This window comes from Sitophilus oryzae, unplaced genomic scaffold (assembly GCF_002938485.1).
Source record: "Sitophilus oryzae breed Bouriz unplaced genomic scaffold, Soryzae_2.0 scaffold_172_pilon_pilon, whole genome shotgun sequence".
NCBI classification, from domain to species: domain Eukaryota; kingdom Metazoa; phylum Arthropoda; class Insecta; order Coleoptera; family Curculionidae; genus Sitophilus; species Sitophilus oryzae.
This window is the reverse complement of record NW_022146424.1, coordinates 7,916,051-7,931,190: the sequence shown is the minus strand read 5'-3', so window position 1 is coordinate 7,931,190 and position 15,140 is coordinate 7,916,051. Positions and strand designations below refer to the sequence as shown.

General features: G+C 32.2%; 1 protein-coding gene across 3 annotated transcripts in view; it reads left to right on the top strand.

Annotated features, from left to right (window-relative positions):
- LOC115881747 overlaps nt 1–15,140 on the top strand; it is a 69,938-nt gene that overhangs the window by 41,080 nt on the left and 13,718 nt on the right. For all 3 annotated transcript variants that reach the window (XM_030899382.1, XM_030899381.1, XM_030899380.1), the window contains exon 3: nt 9,897–10,116. In XM_030899382.1, coding sequence (XP_030755242.1) covers nt 9,897–10,116 — 220 coding nt within the window. The remainder of the gene's footprint in view (nt 1–9,896; nt 10,117–15,140) is intronic.

Genomic DNA, 15,140 nt, shown 5'->3' with positions numbered 1-15,140 from the left:
TGGTGAAATCAGCAATAGTTATACTCTCTAGTTTTGAAGAATCAGCTTCCCATTCACGTCTTGAATTATTATCTAGCTTGGATGAAACCAAATGGATTAGCAATGCGTCCCAGGAACTAACCGGTTGACCTAAAACTTCAAGTGCCCTTAAGTGTCTTGTCATGCTGTCTAAGAGGTTACGTAGCCCAGAAAATGATTCTTTACTGATTGAGTCAAGTTGAAATAAAGCTTTGATGTGATTTTTTACTAATAATTGTTTATTTTCATATCTATCTACTAACAACTGCCAAGCTACCTCGTAATTACTCGATGAACATTCTAATGATTTAAGAAGGTCTGCTGCTTGACCTTTCAAGGACAAACGAAGATAATGAAATTTGTTTATTAAAGGAATTGAAGGTTCCTTATGTATTAGAGATTCAAATGTGTCCTTGAAAAACAACCAGTGTTCATAACTTCCATCGAAAGTTGGAAGAGTAATTTGTGGTAGCTTTATATTAGGTGTACTTGCCTCTTGTATTCCACTTGATGATGAGTGTATAGACACATTAGGTTCATTTTGGACTGCATGTAATGACAAAAACCTCTTTGCAATCGACATTAACTCAAAATAGTTGTCCTCGAAATTACACCGCGTGAGTGAATGCTCATCCTCGGACGTATCTACATCTAAAGCCTCTATGTTTGTTTGTGTTGTATTGAAAGAATCTAAAATGCCTTCTAAACTATTCATTCGAAGCTCAAGCTGAACTAAATCTGGCACATCTTGTGTTTTAAACTTGTCTAAAAAGTTTCTAAACCTTGTCAGTTGTGCTTTATGTGTAGCACGAATATTTTTTAATTGTTTTAATTCAGCATCTGCTTCAGCCATTTTGAATAATCTTTGAGAATATATGAATTATTTATAGGTACCAAGTTGTATGTTTATAAATGCAAATAAAATGTATGAAAATTACGAAACTATTCTAACTCAATTGTTTAAAAAAGGATAATAAAGGATATTAGGATTAAGGACTGATCTTACTTTGATTTAAAATATTGATCGACTGTATAGATTTCAGCTTCGGATTGCCTGGAAACTGGATTGACTCGAAATTGTTTGCTTTTCTTCTGATCTTCTATCCGGCTCGAAGGACCAATGAATACGATTGTGTTGCCGAGTACAATTTGCAACAAATATTTTAAGATGGTGTGAATTTTTAATAATGACTTTATTTATTCTAAAATACAAAGTTCTAACAATTAAGATACGATACGATATATCTAGACGGTCGTCAACAGCTGACTCCTCTTCGGTGCTGGTCACGTACGCCCTCTTTTCACTTCTTGGCGACAGAGGCGCTGTCGTTGTTCGCGCCATATTCAAATAACAAAAAAGACCGAACACATATTATAGCTTATATCGCTGAATAGCTTAAAAAATGGCGTTTTTTATGAAGTCATGGACAACAATGGTTTCCATTTAAAAAAAAACATATATTTGTGTCATATGTCAAAATTGACAGACTTTGGAAAAAAATGGAGTACACAAACTCATTAGGGATGTGATTATCTACAACTTTTATTTGAAAACTTTATGTCTAAAATAGATTATAATGGAATTGGGACAATTTTTAAAATAGCCGAAATTTGTTTTCTTCTAAATATCTAGTAAGCCTTGAACTTTTTCAAAAATCTGAAAGGCGCATATTTATGACCCCGCAAAACTGCAATTCTTTCCCCAATTTAACCGACTCTCTATCTCCAGTAGTTTCCGAGATACCCATAAAGAACATCGTAGAAAACTCACCCTGTATAACAAAATATTTTTAGTATATATGTATGTGTATAATGTATATCTTCATAACCACCCTGTATTTCTATAAAAGTGTCACATAGGTATATTAAAACAACTTCACAAATTTTACGGATTTTTCTAATTCCGTGTTTTGTTACCTCGTCCATGACAAAACATCCTTGATTTTCTCGGACTTTAAAACAATTCAATTAAGTCAATTAATTAATTAAAAGCGGTCCATCGCATCGTTCGGATCGTCCTCGTAATAATAGCGTACGTATTTCGCAATCCTCGCATAGTTATATAGTTATAGGCGGAAAACGCATGGCGAAAAAGGAAATTAACTGATAAAAACAAAAAAGCGAAATGGGTGATTCCATTCAAATTGTAATTTATTATGTCTTGCACAGGTTTGCTCCCAGTCGTATATACATTATCAATCTTTTAATAGAATTAGCAGTTTGCCTTTGTAAAATGTTACTACATTGGAATACATTTGATGTGTGGTCAACAAATCTCCTAGAATGTGGTGAAAGCGAAAAACTTTATATAGTTCATATCAAATAAACTTTTAGTCACGTGATTAAGCTTGACCCGCACAGCGTTGCTCACTTTTACATATTCTCTTTTAATCAAAATATTTTAGGAAACAAAAATAAATTAATTATAAATACATAAACAGTTATTATTTCCATCAACAAAACTCACCTTCTTAACAGCATTTAATGGACATAAAGGGCCATTACTACCGCTCTTCCGTCCAAAATATTCTAATAAAAATGCGAATCTTTTGCGGCTATTAAGCTATCTTATACACTTTGGACTAAAAGAGGTTCTAAAAAGAATAATGTTCGACTGCAGGGTCTGCTAGTAAATATTTTTAAGCTTAAAGTATCACAACACAACTCATTTAAACCAAAAACTCGTAACACAAAACTAAAGTGTCAAAACGAATGACAATGTCAGAAAATAAATAAATATTGTGGCAACTTGACATTTTTACAGCAAAACTGCTACCTGAATCCACAGCGGGAAATTTAAATTCCAGTTAGTCATCCCGGCGCGGCGCCGAATATGTCCATGGTTGGCAAAAATGAATTTAAAAATAACACCCTCGATTACGTAACTAATAGTTTAATTGGTATCAAGAATGGAAAATATTTGCTTAAATTTATGGCTAATAAGCAAAAACAGAATTGTCAAAGACTGTCAAAGCTATAGTGGGGATGGGATTGCCGAACCGTGGGGGCAGCCATTTTATGTAAGTGTTTACAATATGTACTGATTTCTTTCGAAAATCGACAACTATGAAACTATAAACTCTTCCTGGACACAAACGGTACATTGTGAGACAGAAAATTGTAGAGAGAAATAAGCCCTATAACATAGGATACAACTTTTTCATGAACAGTGCTTTCCATAAAATCAATAAAATGAAAAATATACGAAATAATATGCATGTACTCAGGGCCTATTTTTCATCTGGTCGGTCCCTAAGGCCCAAGCAAAAATTCGGGCCCTCTTTTCCGATAAAATTCAAAAATTATGAATATTTTACAACCTTTACTGGCCCCCAAGACCACCGGGCCTAAGGCCCGGGCCTTATGGGCCTTATGGTAAAATAGGCTCTGTTTACAATGCCTTTTGTATTAGTCAGTGATAAGCCATTGACAAAGGGCTATATGGAGGGTTCAGTCTCCCAGTTCTTGGACTCTTTGACAGGTAAATTTTTGTAAAAATTTGTCAAATTCTAGAAGGTTGTGTAACTAAGTACCAGTACACCTCGCAGCAACATTGCGGAAAAAAAATTAAGTGAAGAAGAGGAACCCGAGACCTCCGCGAGCAGAAATGAAAATAAAATTCAAAAGATTACTGGAAATGAAGTTTGTCCATCAATTACCGTAGTGAATTGTTCAAACTACGGCATTAAAATTAAAATGAACTCAAAAGTTATTAAAAAACTAATATTTGTTAATAGTGTCATTGTTAGTGGTAATATTCTGTGAATTACTGTAAAAACTGTTTAATAAACGTTTAAATAAGAATTTCAATTCGATCGTGGAAAAAATGTTGTGTGCAACATGTGCAAAAAACAATTTGTTGCACTCAGCATGATTGCAGCTCGAGACGAAGTCGAAAACTCATGCGTCGTGGAACAAATATGTCTTTTTTGTACTAGTTACACAAATAACTATATTACGAAGGGCTTATAACCATATTTTCGTATTTTTAAGAATAGTTCGCCTCTACTAGTACTTTTTTCACAAAATATTTGCCGGACCCTGTCATAATGCATTTTGTAAATACCATACAGTTTAAAGAAGGTAAAAATAATCGTGTCTTTTCTGTGCGTCAGTGGCGGACTAAGGGGGGGGCGAAAGGGGCGGTCCGCCACGGGCCCCGTCTTTTAGGGGGCCTCCCGAATCTTAATAAGTAATTTTTTATAACTGGCAAACAAGGCCAATATGTGTTCAGAAGTTATAAAGTAGTTTGTGGGTGGAGTATTACGTATACGCCAACTATAAACAGTATAAATGGAAGCAGATATTTACTTAATTATAATTTATCAGGCCCCAGTAATTGTCAATGGCATTTTCTATTTAGGAAATTAAATCAAGGGGTAATTTTCTTTGTTTAAAATATCGAATAATTATTATGTTTTATATATTTTGAGACTGAATTTATTTATTTTAGCTTTTTTTATTTAAGTTATTTTTCAATGGTTTCATTATTTATTTTTACTGAATAAACATTTTAAATTACAACCAATGCACAGCATAACTTGCATTCTAGCTTTTTTACCGATGATGAGCAGTGAAGTCTTTAGTATAACGGGGGCCATGGGCCTGAGACAGCAAAGGGGCCCCTTGGATCTTGGAGGACTTATAAAATCGCGATATTTTGTCGCGGTATTTCCCTGAAAGCATTTTTAAGAAAAAAGTATTTAAAATTTATGAACGAAAAAAACTACCTGTCAAAAAAATTTGTACAGCCTAAAAGTCAAATTTAGTGATTATCACAGCCCCTGTGACAAAGAAAAGACATGTGGCTATACTCTGTTTTTTTTTCTCAGGTAAGATTTCGACAGACGATGACAGAAGAAAAGCAGATGACGTCCCATACCAATCTATTTATTTTACTAAAAAAAGTTTCTAATCATTTTTAAGTTATCTATGGATGGGTTTAAATATAAATCCGTCATACGTCGTGTCTTGTTGTTTTTAACCAATTTTATTGGTTTATTTAAAAAACGACAGATCGTATTTCAATTTTATTGGTTTGACGGAACGATGAACGACAAACGGACGCCGATGCATATGAACTCGCCTTTAGATTTTTGTCATTTTTGACGCTTGTCAAAGTCTTGCCAAATTATAGGTTATAATTTTGTGTCAACTTTTGTTAAATACCCTGCGTTTTGGAAGATGATGCATTTTGATTCGTATTATTACGTGTGTTTTGTGTCTTTTGAAGTCAAGTGGAGGAAAAATCGAGTGAAAATTAACTGTAGGCCCAGAGCACAGTTTATGGTTAATACACGCTGCCCAGGCAGAAAGTCTTATACACCAATGAAGTTGCCATCGATAAAGTTTGTATACCATTTCGTCGTAGATAAGTGCATTTCGTATATAAGGATCAAACTAAACACATACTAAAAACTGGAGTAGCTGTAAAATATCGACATCACACGATAGGTAAATAATGGATTTTAGTACTGGTGCAGAAAAATAATGTCAAAAGGTACTGGTTTAAAAAAATTAAGATTAAAGGTAATTAATCCACCTTTAAGGTATAAAATTTGGTAGGTGTTATTATTAATAAAATAGTTGTTGTATTTACCTATGTTGTTTTATTTATACCTGTGGAATATTACAAATTTGTATTTGTACATAAGTTATATTGATAAATATAATCATAAATGCGGGTAGTTTCATAAAGCTTGAAAGTAAATAATAGTTATTTTTTATATTTTTTTGGTATGTAGTGCCTTGTTCTTGTTTGTTTTGTATTAACACATACCGTTTTTATTAAATAAAATAACTCGATTACATTTTTTCAGTTTTATACAATTTTGAAGTAATCACTTGTCATCTTGTTAATCAAATTTTAAATATTTCCTGCTATGCGTTCCAGTTGTACCAACTTATTTCTTTGTAAAATAAAATAAACTACTTTGAAATTAAAATGACAGACACATCTATCACTGTCAAGGATCTTCTCGTTGGACAGACTATACTGTAATAGGCTACTGGTTAAAATCAAGAAAAATATACGCTTTAAAGCTAAATCTTAAATAACTTAAAAACGATTTATTTTAGGTACAGGAACATGTATAGTCAAAAAGTAACAAATTTTAAAAACGAAAGCCTTTTCACGAGTTCCAAAAAGTGGATTTCCATTTGAAAAAAAAATGATTTATGATTATTTTTTAATCGCTCAATTCCATGACAGATGCGGCCATTATTATATGACATTCGGACAAATTAATTTTTGACATAGATAGCCACATGTCTTCTCTTTATGGTAGAGTGGCTGTGACAATCACTAAATTTGACGTTTAGGCTATATACATATTTTTGACAGGCAGTTTTTTTTCCTCCAAAAATAATAAATATTTTTTTTCTCAAAAACGGTTAACGTTAGGTATAGAGTGTTTAATATCAAAATTCATAAAATTTACAGAGAATTTAAGTATGTAATAAAAATGGGGTCACCCATTTAAAATAAGAAAGTTGCTGTCAACTTCCGGTACTTCCGAAAGTGCCGCCATATTGAAAATATTTTTAATCGATAGATCTCGTTGTGAAACAATCATATGCACAAAATCCCATATCTAGATACTGCAGTTCTCTAGAAACTTCAAATGCAGGATGCAGGCTCAGCCTGGGACACCCTGTATAAATACTTGAATTTGGTCAACCATTATCCATACGTCATTCAATTTTTACAAAATGTGCATTAGAAGTATATCACCTGTGTATATCACTATCTGAACAGACCGGGGGCCACATTTAGCTTCGCCGCCCCGGGCCACAGTGCTTCGAACATATGGCTCTAGAGGACAAAAATGCAAAACTTCTTTTTTATTGTAGGCAATTTATTCAAACTAGGTTTATTTGACACAAATGATGAGTACTCTCATTGTACTAAATGATGATGTGCTTAGTCCCACGTTTATGAAAAAAAATCTTATAAATAATAAAAATGTTGTAGCTGTGTTCCATCTAAGGAAATAATAATTTATAGTATGAAAACGTTGTAAGTATTAAATAAATCCCTGTGATAAAAAATAATTGAAATAACAAACCAAATCAAACCTACAATATAAGCCTAATATAAGAAAAAAATGTTTTTCTTTAATGAAAAAGAAACATTAATGCTATATTTAATTAAAAAGAAAACTTAAGATACTATAAATTTACTTTAGGACAACAAAATGCATAGATCGTAACTACTCTGATTCAGAAGAATCACTGCTGACAGAATCTTCCAAATTTATAGTACCCAAATCACAGGTAGATGAAATATCCTCACATATAAGATATTTCTGTACATCATTTTCTAATATGTTACTTTTTCGCGTAGTTACTGTTCTTTTTGTTGGTATGAGGGGTTCGGATGTTAATTACCTCTTTAATAGACCATATCCATATATTATTTTTTCCTTTTTTTGGGTATGAGGTTTCATAATAAATTGAAAGATGAAAACTTTTTTATGCGATGTTTCGCTCCAATATAGTGGGCTTTTTCAGGCACAAGTGGTGTCTCATTTGACTGGAAGGTTCATCAATATCTAATAAAGAACATATTTTTTGAAATACAAATAATTTTGAGTTCTTGTCCTTATGATCAAGCCAAGTATTAACCAGATCGGCATTGCTAATCAATTTTACTCCATCTGAAAAGTATTATAAAATAAAGTTCGTCGCAAGCAGACGCAGGTGAACTATACAAAAATTAAAAGTGTATGAATATGACAACACAAATATTCAATAAATACGATATGTTTTGATATGTTTTTTTTAAATGCCTTTTTGAAGTTTGAAAACGTAAAATTTTTATACCCATTTAAGAATCATCTTAAAAAATAAATAAAAACTAAACAATCACGAACTTGTTTAGAAATAAATTTAAAGTACATACCTTGTTTAACAATATCCATAGTGGCTTTCAATTAAGTACGTACCGTTTAACTCCATATACAGAACTACTATGAATGCTATTCTTTTCACTGATATAAGATAATGATCGCAAAATTAATTTTTAGTGAAAATATTTGCTAACAAAAAACGCTGTATATGAAAAATAATATACAGGATGGCTGAACATTGCTATAAGTATAAAATTACATATTCAGATATTATTAAATTTTAACTTTTTTTTCGATTTTTGTCCATGGGGCGAAGCACTGTGCGGGCCCCCGACAGGCTTAGTTTCCCTCGGCTGTGTGTGCCTATAACTTATTGATCTGTAAATATTCCTGTAAACTTGTAACTGTAAATATTCCTTCTCTATGACCATTAGTCCCTAAAAGACAAACAAAATTTAATAATAATTTGTCTGTTAAACTAGGAAAAATCTTCAAAATCTATTCTAGTATCATTTTGCTTTCACTTCTTAATTTATTCTAAGGTAGCATAATCAGACGTCTGGTTACTTTGAGAAAACATATATTTTTTAAACAGTTTGAAGAGAATCACCCAAATAGTCGGTTCGATTGCCAGACAGAAACAAAGTCAAAATGACCATCGTCCCGGTACAATGACAGGACGAAATTTGAGACGGTCCGAATTTCGGTCAATGTCGACGTAAAATACCTGTCGAATTAACGAATCATTGTTTTATTTTCCTTCTTTTTTTTTCATCAATTGGAATTGAGAGAGAGAGAGAGAATATGTATTTTTAATTTAAATTTTTATATGTGTGTGTTCGAAATTAAATGACTTGTTGTATGGGTATACAAATTTATGTTGCGTGTTTTACTTGTTAAATCAGTAGATGAAAATAAAAAGATCATTAATTACATGGTTTATACATACACATGTGTAAAATGTATCTGGTGGTCAAAAGTTATACTTGGAATGTTAATTTTTCTTTTCATATTCCAGAATTTTTCTCTCAAGTACTAAATTACTAAATAGTAATGAGCGAGTTTGGTCTTGTTACGGTCTTGCTCTTACTTTTTCTTATGCTACCAGTGCAAGACTTCCGCAAGACCTAGATCATGAACAAGCATTCAAGACTCTTGCGGTCTTGCGTAGAAAGTGCATCTAGTGAAAATTATTAAAATAATCCATAATTTGCAAGATTCTTAAGCAAGACCAAGACCAAGACTTGATCTTGCAATTGCCCATCTTTACACTTTTTTTTTTTTTTTTTTTTTTTTTAAATTTCTAGGAAGATTAGACTACTTTTCACCTTTTAAACGAAAACTAAAACTCTATAGCTCTAAAATCTTTAACAACACCTTTTTCACATTTAAAATTGACAAAATAATTAACTCAAAATTTCTCAGCTGTTATTTTTATAAGTTTGCCAAGGCAACTAATAATACACACTATCATGACGAGGACTACAATGACGTCACAACTGTCAGCTGAAGGGCGGGAAGAGGTGAACGTACGTCTTATGAGGATGAGCAATCCTATTAGTTTACCGTTTTTGGTTTTTACCACCTACAACTTTTGATTTTTAAATGGCACCCTCGGTATATATCTATTTTATAGAAAATGACACTCTGAATAGAATGGCATATTATATGTCAACTTTTGACATTTTCGTTTAAAAACCGTTTTTAAAATTTCAATCTAGAGTGCCATGGCTGTGTTAAAAACACTAATTTTTAATCAAATCCTATTCTTGGAAAAATAAATTTGATTAGTTTAATGTTTTTCGTGTCTTCTCGTGGCCGGTTAAAAGATGCCCAAACAGTATTTTTAATCATGTCGCAATTTTTTCAAATGGAACAGAGGCGGTTCGTTAGCATATTTGAAAAAAGCATTTTTTAAGAATAATTTGAAATTTGACACCGCAAATTTAGTATTTTGAGTCAAATTTAAAACATTAAAATATAAATTAGCACTAATTATTGAGTTAACTATTTTTTTTTCTTTTCCAGGTTATGGTCATATAACGCCTAAAACCAACTGGGGCAAAGTAGTGACTATCTTTTACGCAATCCTAGGAATTCCCCTTATGCTGCTATGTTTGTCAAATATAGGCGATATTATGGCGACATCATTTCGGTTTTTGTATTGGCGAGTTTGTTGTTATGCCTGTCAAAAGAAACCTAAAAAGAAGCAGAGAACACGATCGTTTAGAGCGCCACCTAGAAACGAGTAAGAACCAATTTCATTTCAATAATAATTACATTATTCCTGTAATTGATATTTTCATTTCACATTGTTGAAAAAGTACCCTTAAAGAAGAAAAATCATGACAAGTTTTTTAATTTCGATATTTAACGTCGTTTATGGCAACACCACAGACTATTCAGTACCAGCCGGTCAACTTATAGTTTCTTAAATTAATATTTACGATCATATTTAAATATTCGCTTATCTTATGCAATGTTAAAGTTCGAATTTCTTATAAATTCCCTTTATGGGCTGCGGCTAACAAAAAATCAGGCATTCCGAATTTCAGGTCGTCTGACTGTAAATTTAAAAACAAATTTTTACAAAATCACTTATTTGAATTGATTGATATTTTGTAGTGTGCTCATTAAAAACCTTTCTTAATTTATTATTTTATACGTTTTTAGACTCAGATGTAATAAATTTTTCACTCCCTACCCCGCCAACGCAACGGGGTAATTTTTCAAAAAAAATTCTTTAAATTTTGTGCTTCTGAAGTTACAAAACCTCTGGAGCAAATTTTCAAACTCCTAGGACAGATTTTTATCAGAATATTCACCTATAATTTCACACCCTTAAGGCGGGCGGCCACTGCGAGCGAAACTAAACTAAGCCAAGCGAAGATAAGATTTTTAAAAATCAGCTCCCATACTTTTAAATGCATCAGCGGCCATTTGAGCTAGAGATGGGCAAAAGTAACCGGTTTTTTGAATAACCGGTATTTTCCTCTAAAATAACCGGTTATTTAAAGGTAGTTTTTTTTTCACCAGTTAACCTAATAACCTTGCATTACGTTCAATAACCTATAGCCGGTTATTTTTTAAAAAATCGTACTTGTTTAAAACAAGTAACAATTAAATATTAGCTGTTTGAATCGTAAATTTCGAAGAAGCGAACGGCAGATCGAAGATTTCGAAGAAGCGAACGGCGGATCTTCCAGATATTATGACGATAACGGGAGATCCCGCTCCCAAAACGAAAATATATGACATCAAACATCAAATGTCAAAATTAAATCAGGCATCAGGCGAACCCCTCATGATAATAATCAAAACAACGGCCGAATGGTCCTGACAGGTCAGGCCGTAAAACAAAGTACTAATGGCATAGACTACTACTAGCCACCAGCTAGCCAAGTGATACGAACCTAACTACAAATAGATTCTCTAAATTCTATATTTAAATTTTAACCGACTTTAACGGATTTTCAACAGTTCTTCAAAAGTTTTCCATGGTTTCGCCCAGTTTCACCCACGTTTCACCGTAAATATATTTTATAGTATGTAGTTTGAAGTCTCTCTTGAAGCTTAGACTAAAGAATACAAAATTAAAGTTCAAGTAATGAATGAAGATAATCTTTCATTATCTATTCATTCAGTCTCCTTATTTTTCTTTGGTATTTGATTAAAATAACTTGGTTGTAGATTGTAGAACTTGTGAGTTGTGTGGTTTGTTTGAACGTTAAGTAATTACTAGTTTTAATATCATATCCATGTCTACTCAAAAAAGTGAGGTTAGCATTTTTATTTAAATTCATTTTGTACATATACATACTTACATTGCTACAATCTCTATTTAATCATGCGATTTAACTAAGTTTATTTTCTAAATTTGAAGTAGACCTATGGAGTGTAGAGGTAAGTAAACCTATAGGAAAACTAAATATTTAGTTTTGCTAGGTTAGGTTATTTGAATAACCGGTTAATTTGTGTCGGTTAATTTTGTCAAGTTATTATTTTTGAAAGATAATTCCGGTTAACCTATAACCGGTTTTTTACCAATAACCGCCCATCACTAATTTGAGCGAAACTGAACGAAAATATTTGAACGAAGATTCAATAGAGAGTTTCGCTCGTTTTAGTTCGTGACAGGTTCCAGCGAATTTTTCACAGCGATTAATTCTATGATAGCAGAGACACAATACGAAAACGCAGCTAACTTAGCTGACTTAGCTTATTTTCGTTTAGTTACCGTTTCTTTCTATATTCTTAGCTTTCTTTAGTTTCGCTCGCAGTGGCCGCCTGCCTTTAGAGGGCGAATTTCCAAAAATTGCTTTGTAGTGCTCAATTGTGCTACCTAAGGAATGTCTAGACGTCTGTGCAAAATTTCATACCTACTTCTATTACCGATTTTAACAAATTTTTGTACCTACTTTTACCCTCTTAAGAGAAAAAGATAAGAGATAAATTTTCAAAAAAAGTCTTTTCCAAGTACTCACTTTCGTCACTTAAGGGACCTCTGTACTAATTAAAAAAAAAATCATACAAATTTCACCCCCAGTTTCACCCCCTTACAAGACGAATTTCAGAGAATCGCTTCTACCTGTTCAATCACGCAATATAAGAAATCTCTGTGCAAATTTTGATACTGCTAGGACAGATTTTATTTTTTTTGTATACAAGATTCACTCATCAGGTCAAATGAGTCTCAATTACGTTACCCAAGGAACCTCCATGCAAAATTTCATACTCCTAGAACAGATTTTAACAATTTTTTATGCAATTTTTCATACCTAATTTCACACGCTTAGAGGTCAAATTTCCAAAAATCCCTGAATACTCATTTACCGAGTCACTCAAGGAACGTATGTTCCAAATGTCGTGCTTCTAAGTCAAGCGGTTTCGGCTGTGCATTGATACCTATGTCAATCATCTGATTCGTATTGAAACAAAAAAAATATCCCCCCCCCCCATATCCCTCCAAGAAGTTAAAAATATCCCCAAAGAAGTTAAAACCAACGCATTCAAAGCTCTTTCGTGCAAATTTGTAGTTATAAATAGTCAGATCTCGTAGGCAAAAACCATGTCATATATAGGGTGAGTTTCCTACGATGTTCTCTCTCTCTCTCTCTCTATGGGTAATTCGGAAACTACTGGAGATAGAGAGTCGGTTAAATGGGGAAAGAATTGCAGTTTTGTGGAGGCATAAATATGCCTTTCAAATTTTTGAAAAAGTTTATAGCTTACTAGATATTTCGAAAAAAACAAATTTCGGCTATTTTAAAAATTGTCCTTAATTCCATTATAATCAATTTTAGCCAAAAAGTTTTCAAATAAAAGTTGTAAATAATAACATCCTTAACGAGTTTGTGTTTTCCGATTTTTTCTAAAGTCTGTCATTTTTGACATATGACACAAACATATGTTTTTTTAAATGGAAACCATAGTTGGCCGTGACTTCATAAAAAGCGTCATTTTTTAAGCTTTGCAGCGATATAAGCTATACTATGTTTCTTTCGAAAAATTACTGAGTTATAGCCAATTCTTATCTTTCTTTACTAATTTCACTTACTTGGCATGGTATTCTTATTCTGTTATGATTTATAACTTATAAGAAGACAGACTATTTTATTAAATGGTTCTTTACAATTTACATTAGAAAAACTAAAACTTAAAAAAAAACTAATATCAATACATACACTTTAAGTTATTTTAGCAAATGTTCAAAAAACCGCCATTGTTTTGAGTTTTGAGTACATAAAATGCATCTTTTTAAAACTGAATTACATGCTTTTCCCACAGAACGGCTGGTCGACTTTAATTAACTTCTCCCGTACCGCCTCTTCGAATGCCTCTCTTAATTTATAAGTTCTTTTGTTAACCATACCGCATAAAAAAATCTAAAATGATAGGTCAGGTGATCGAGGAGGCCCCTGCAATTGGTTTACCTCTTCCTATCCCTGAGTTTGCATAATTATGATATAAATAAGTTTTAACATTTCTTTCATTATGAGGGGGAGTGTCATAATGAAAGTCATGTTAGAACCACTCTATGGATATGCGAGTATCTAAATTTAACTTTTCTAAAAACTAAGTAACGTTTACCGGTCAACGTATCCTCGAAAACGTATGGTCAAGAAAAGTTGAACCAATAATCCTACATGCTTTTCTTCACTTGAAATCATATTTACAATTTTTAATTTTTGTTTATTTTAATTTACAAAGTTTGGATGTGACAGTTTCACATTACTGAGAACAACAACGATTGAACTTGTTACCATGGCTAACTAAGTGAACTTGTTTAAAAATGTTAAGAATTGGCTATAACATATTATAGATTATATCGCTGAAAAGCTTAAAAAATTGCGCTTTTTATGAAGTTATGGCCAACTATGGTTTCCATTTAAAAAAACATATGTTTGTGTCATATGTCAAAAATGACAGGCTTTGGAAAAAAAGGAAAAACACAAACTCATTAAGGATGTGATTATCTACAACTTTTATCTGAAAACTTTTTGTCTAAAAGAGATTATAATGGAATTAGGGACAATTTTTGAAATAGCCGAAATTTGTTTTTTTCGAAATATCTTGTAAGCCATGGACTTTTTCCGAAATCTGAAAGGCGTATGTTTATGACCCCACAAAACTGCAATTTCCCATTTAACCGACTCTCTATCTCCAGTAGTTTCCGAGATACCCATAGAGAAATAGAGAACATCGTAGGAAACTCACCCTGCATATACAGTCTGTTTTCACATATGGTCTGTAACATATACATGTAGGTAGATTATCTTATGTTCCACTAAGAGTTAGTTTAAAAAAATAATCTATTTTACAAGGTAAAACATATTTAAAAGAGAAAAACACACCTGGAAAAACTCTTAATTCAAAACATTAAAATTTATATCTAAATTAGTTCCTCAAAATCTTTTAGGGAACGTGTTGTGTGTAAAAATCATTTATAACAAGGAGTGGAGTACCTGAAAACCTATTAACTAACTTTGTTGTGCAATATTTTGCACCTGTTATAGAGAAATTCAGTTGCTAAAGCTATTAAATTGGTTTGAAGCTGCAAACAATTAAAACTGAGTTAGTTTAGTGCCGAATAGAAACCATTTAACATTGTTAGAAAACAAGAACGTCAATCTGCAAAAATAAACAACAACAAAGGAAGAACATTAAGAAAAGAATTTCATCAACTTTAATATCATTTACTTTTTAAATTCTGAGGGCATTCTTTTGATGACGATTGGAAGACAATGATTTTTTTCCAGTATATTAATTTTA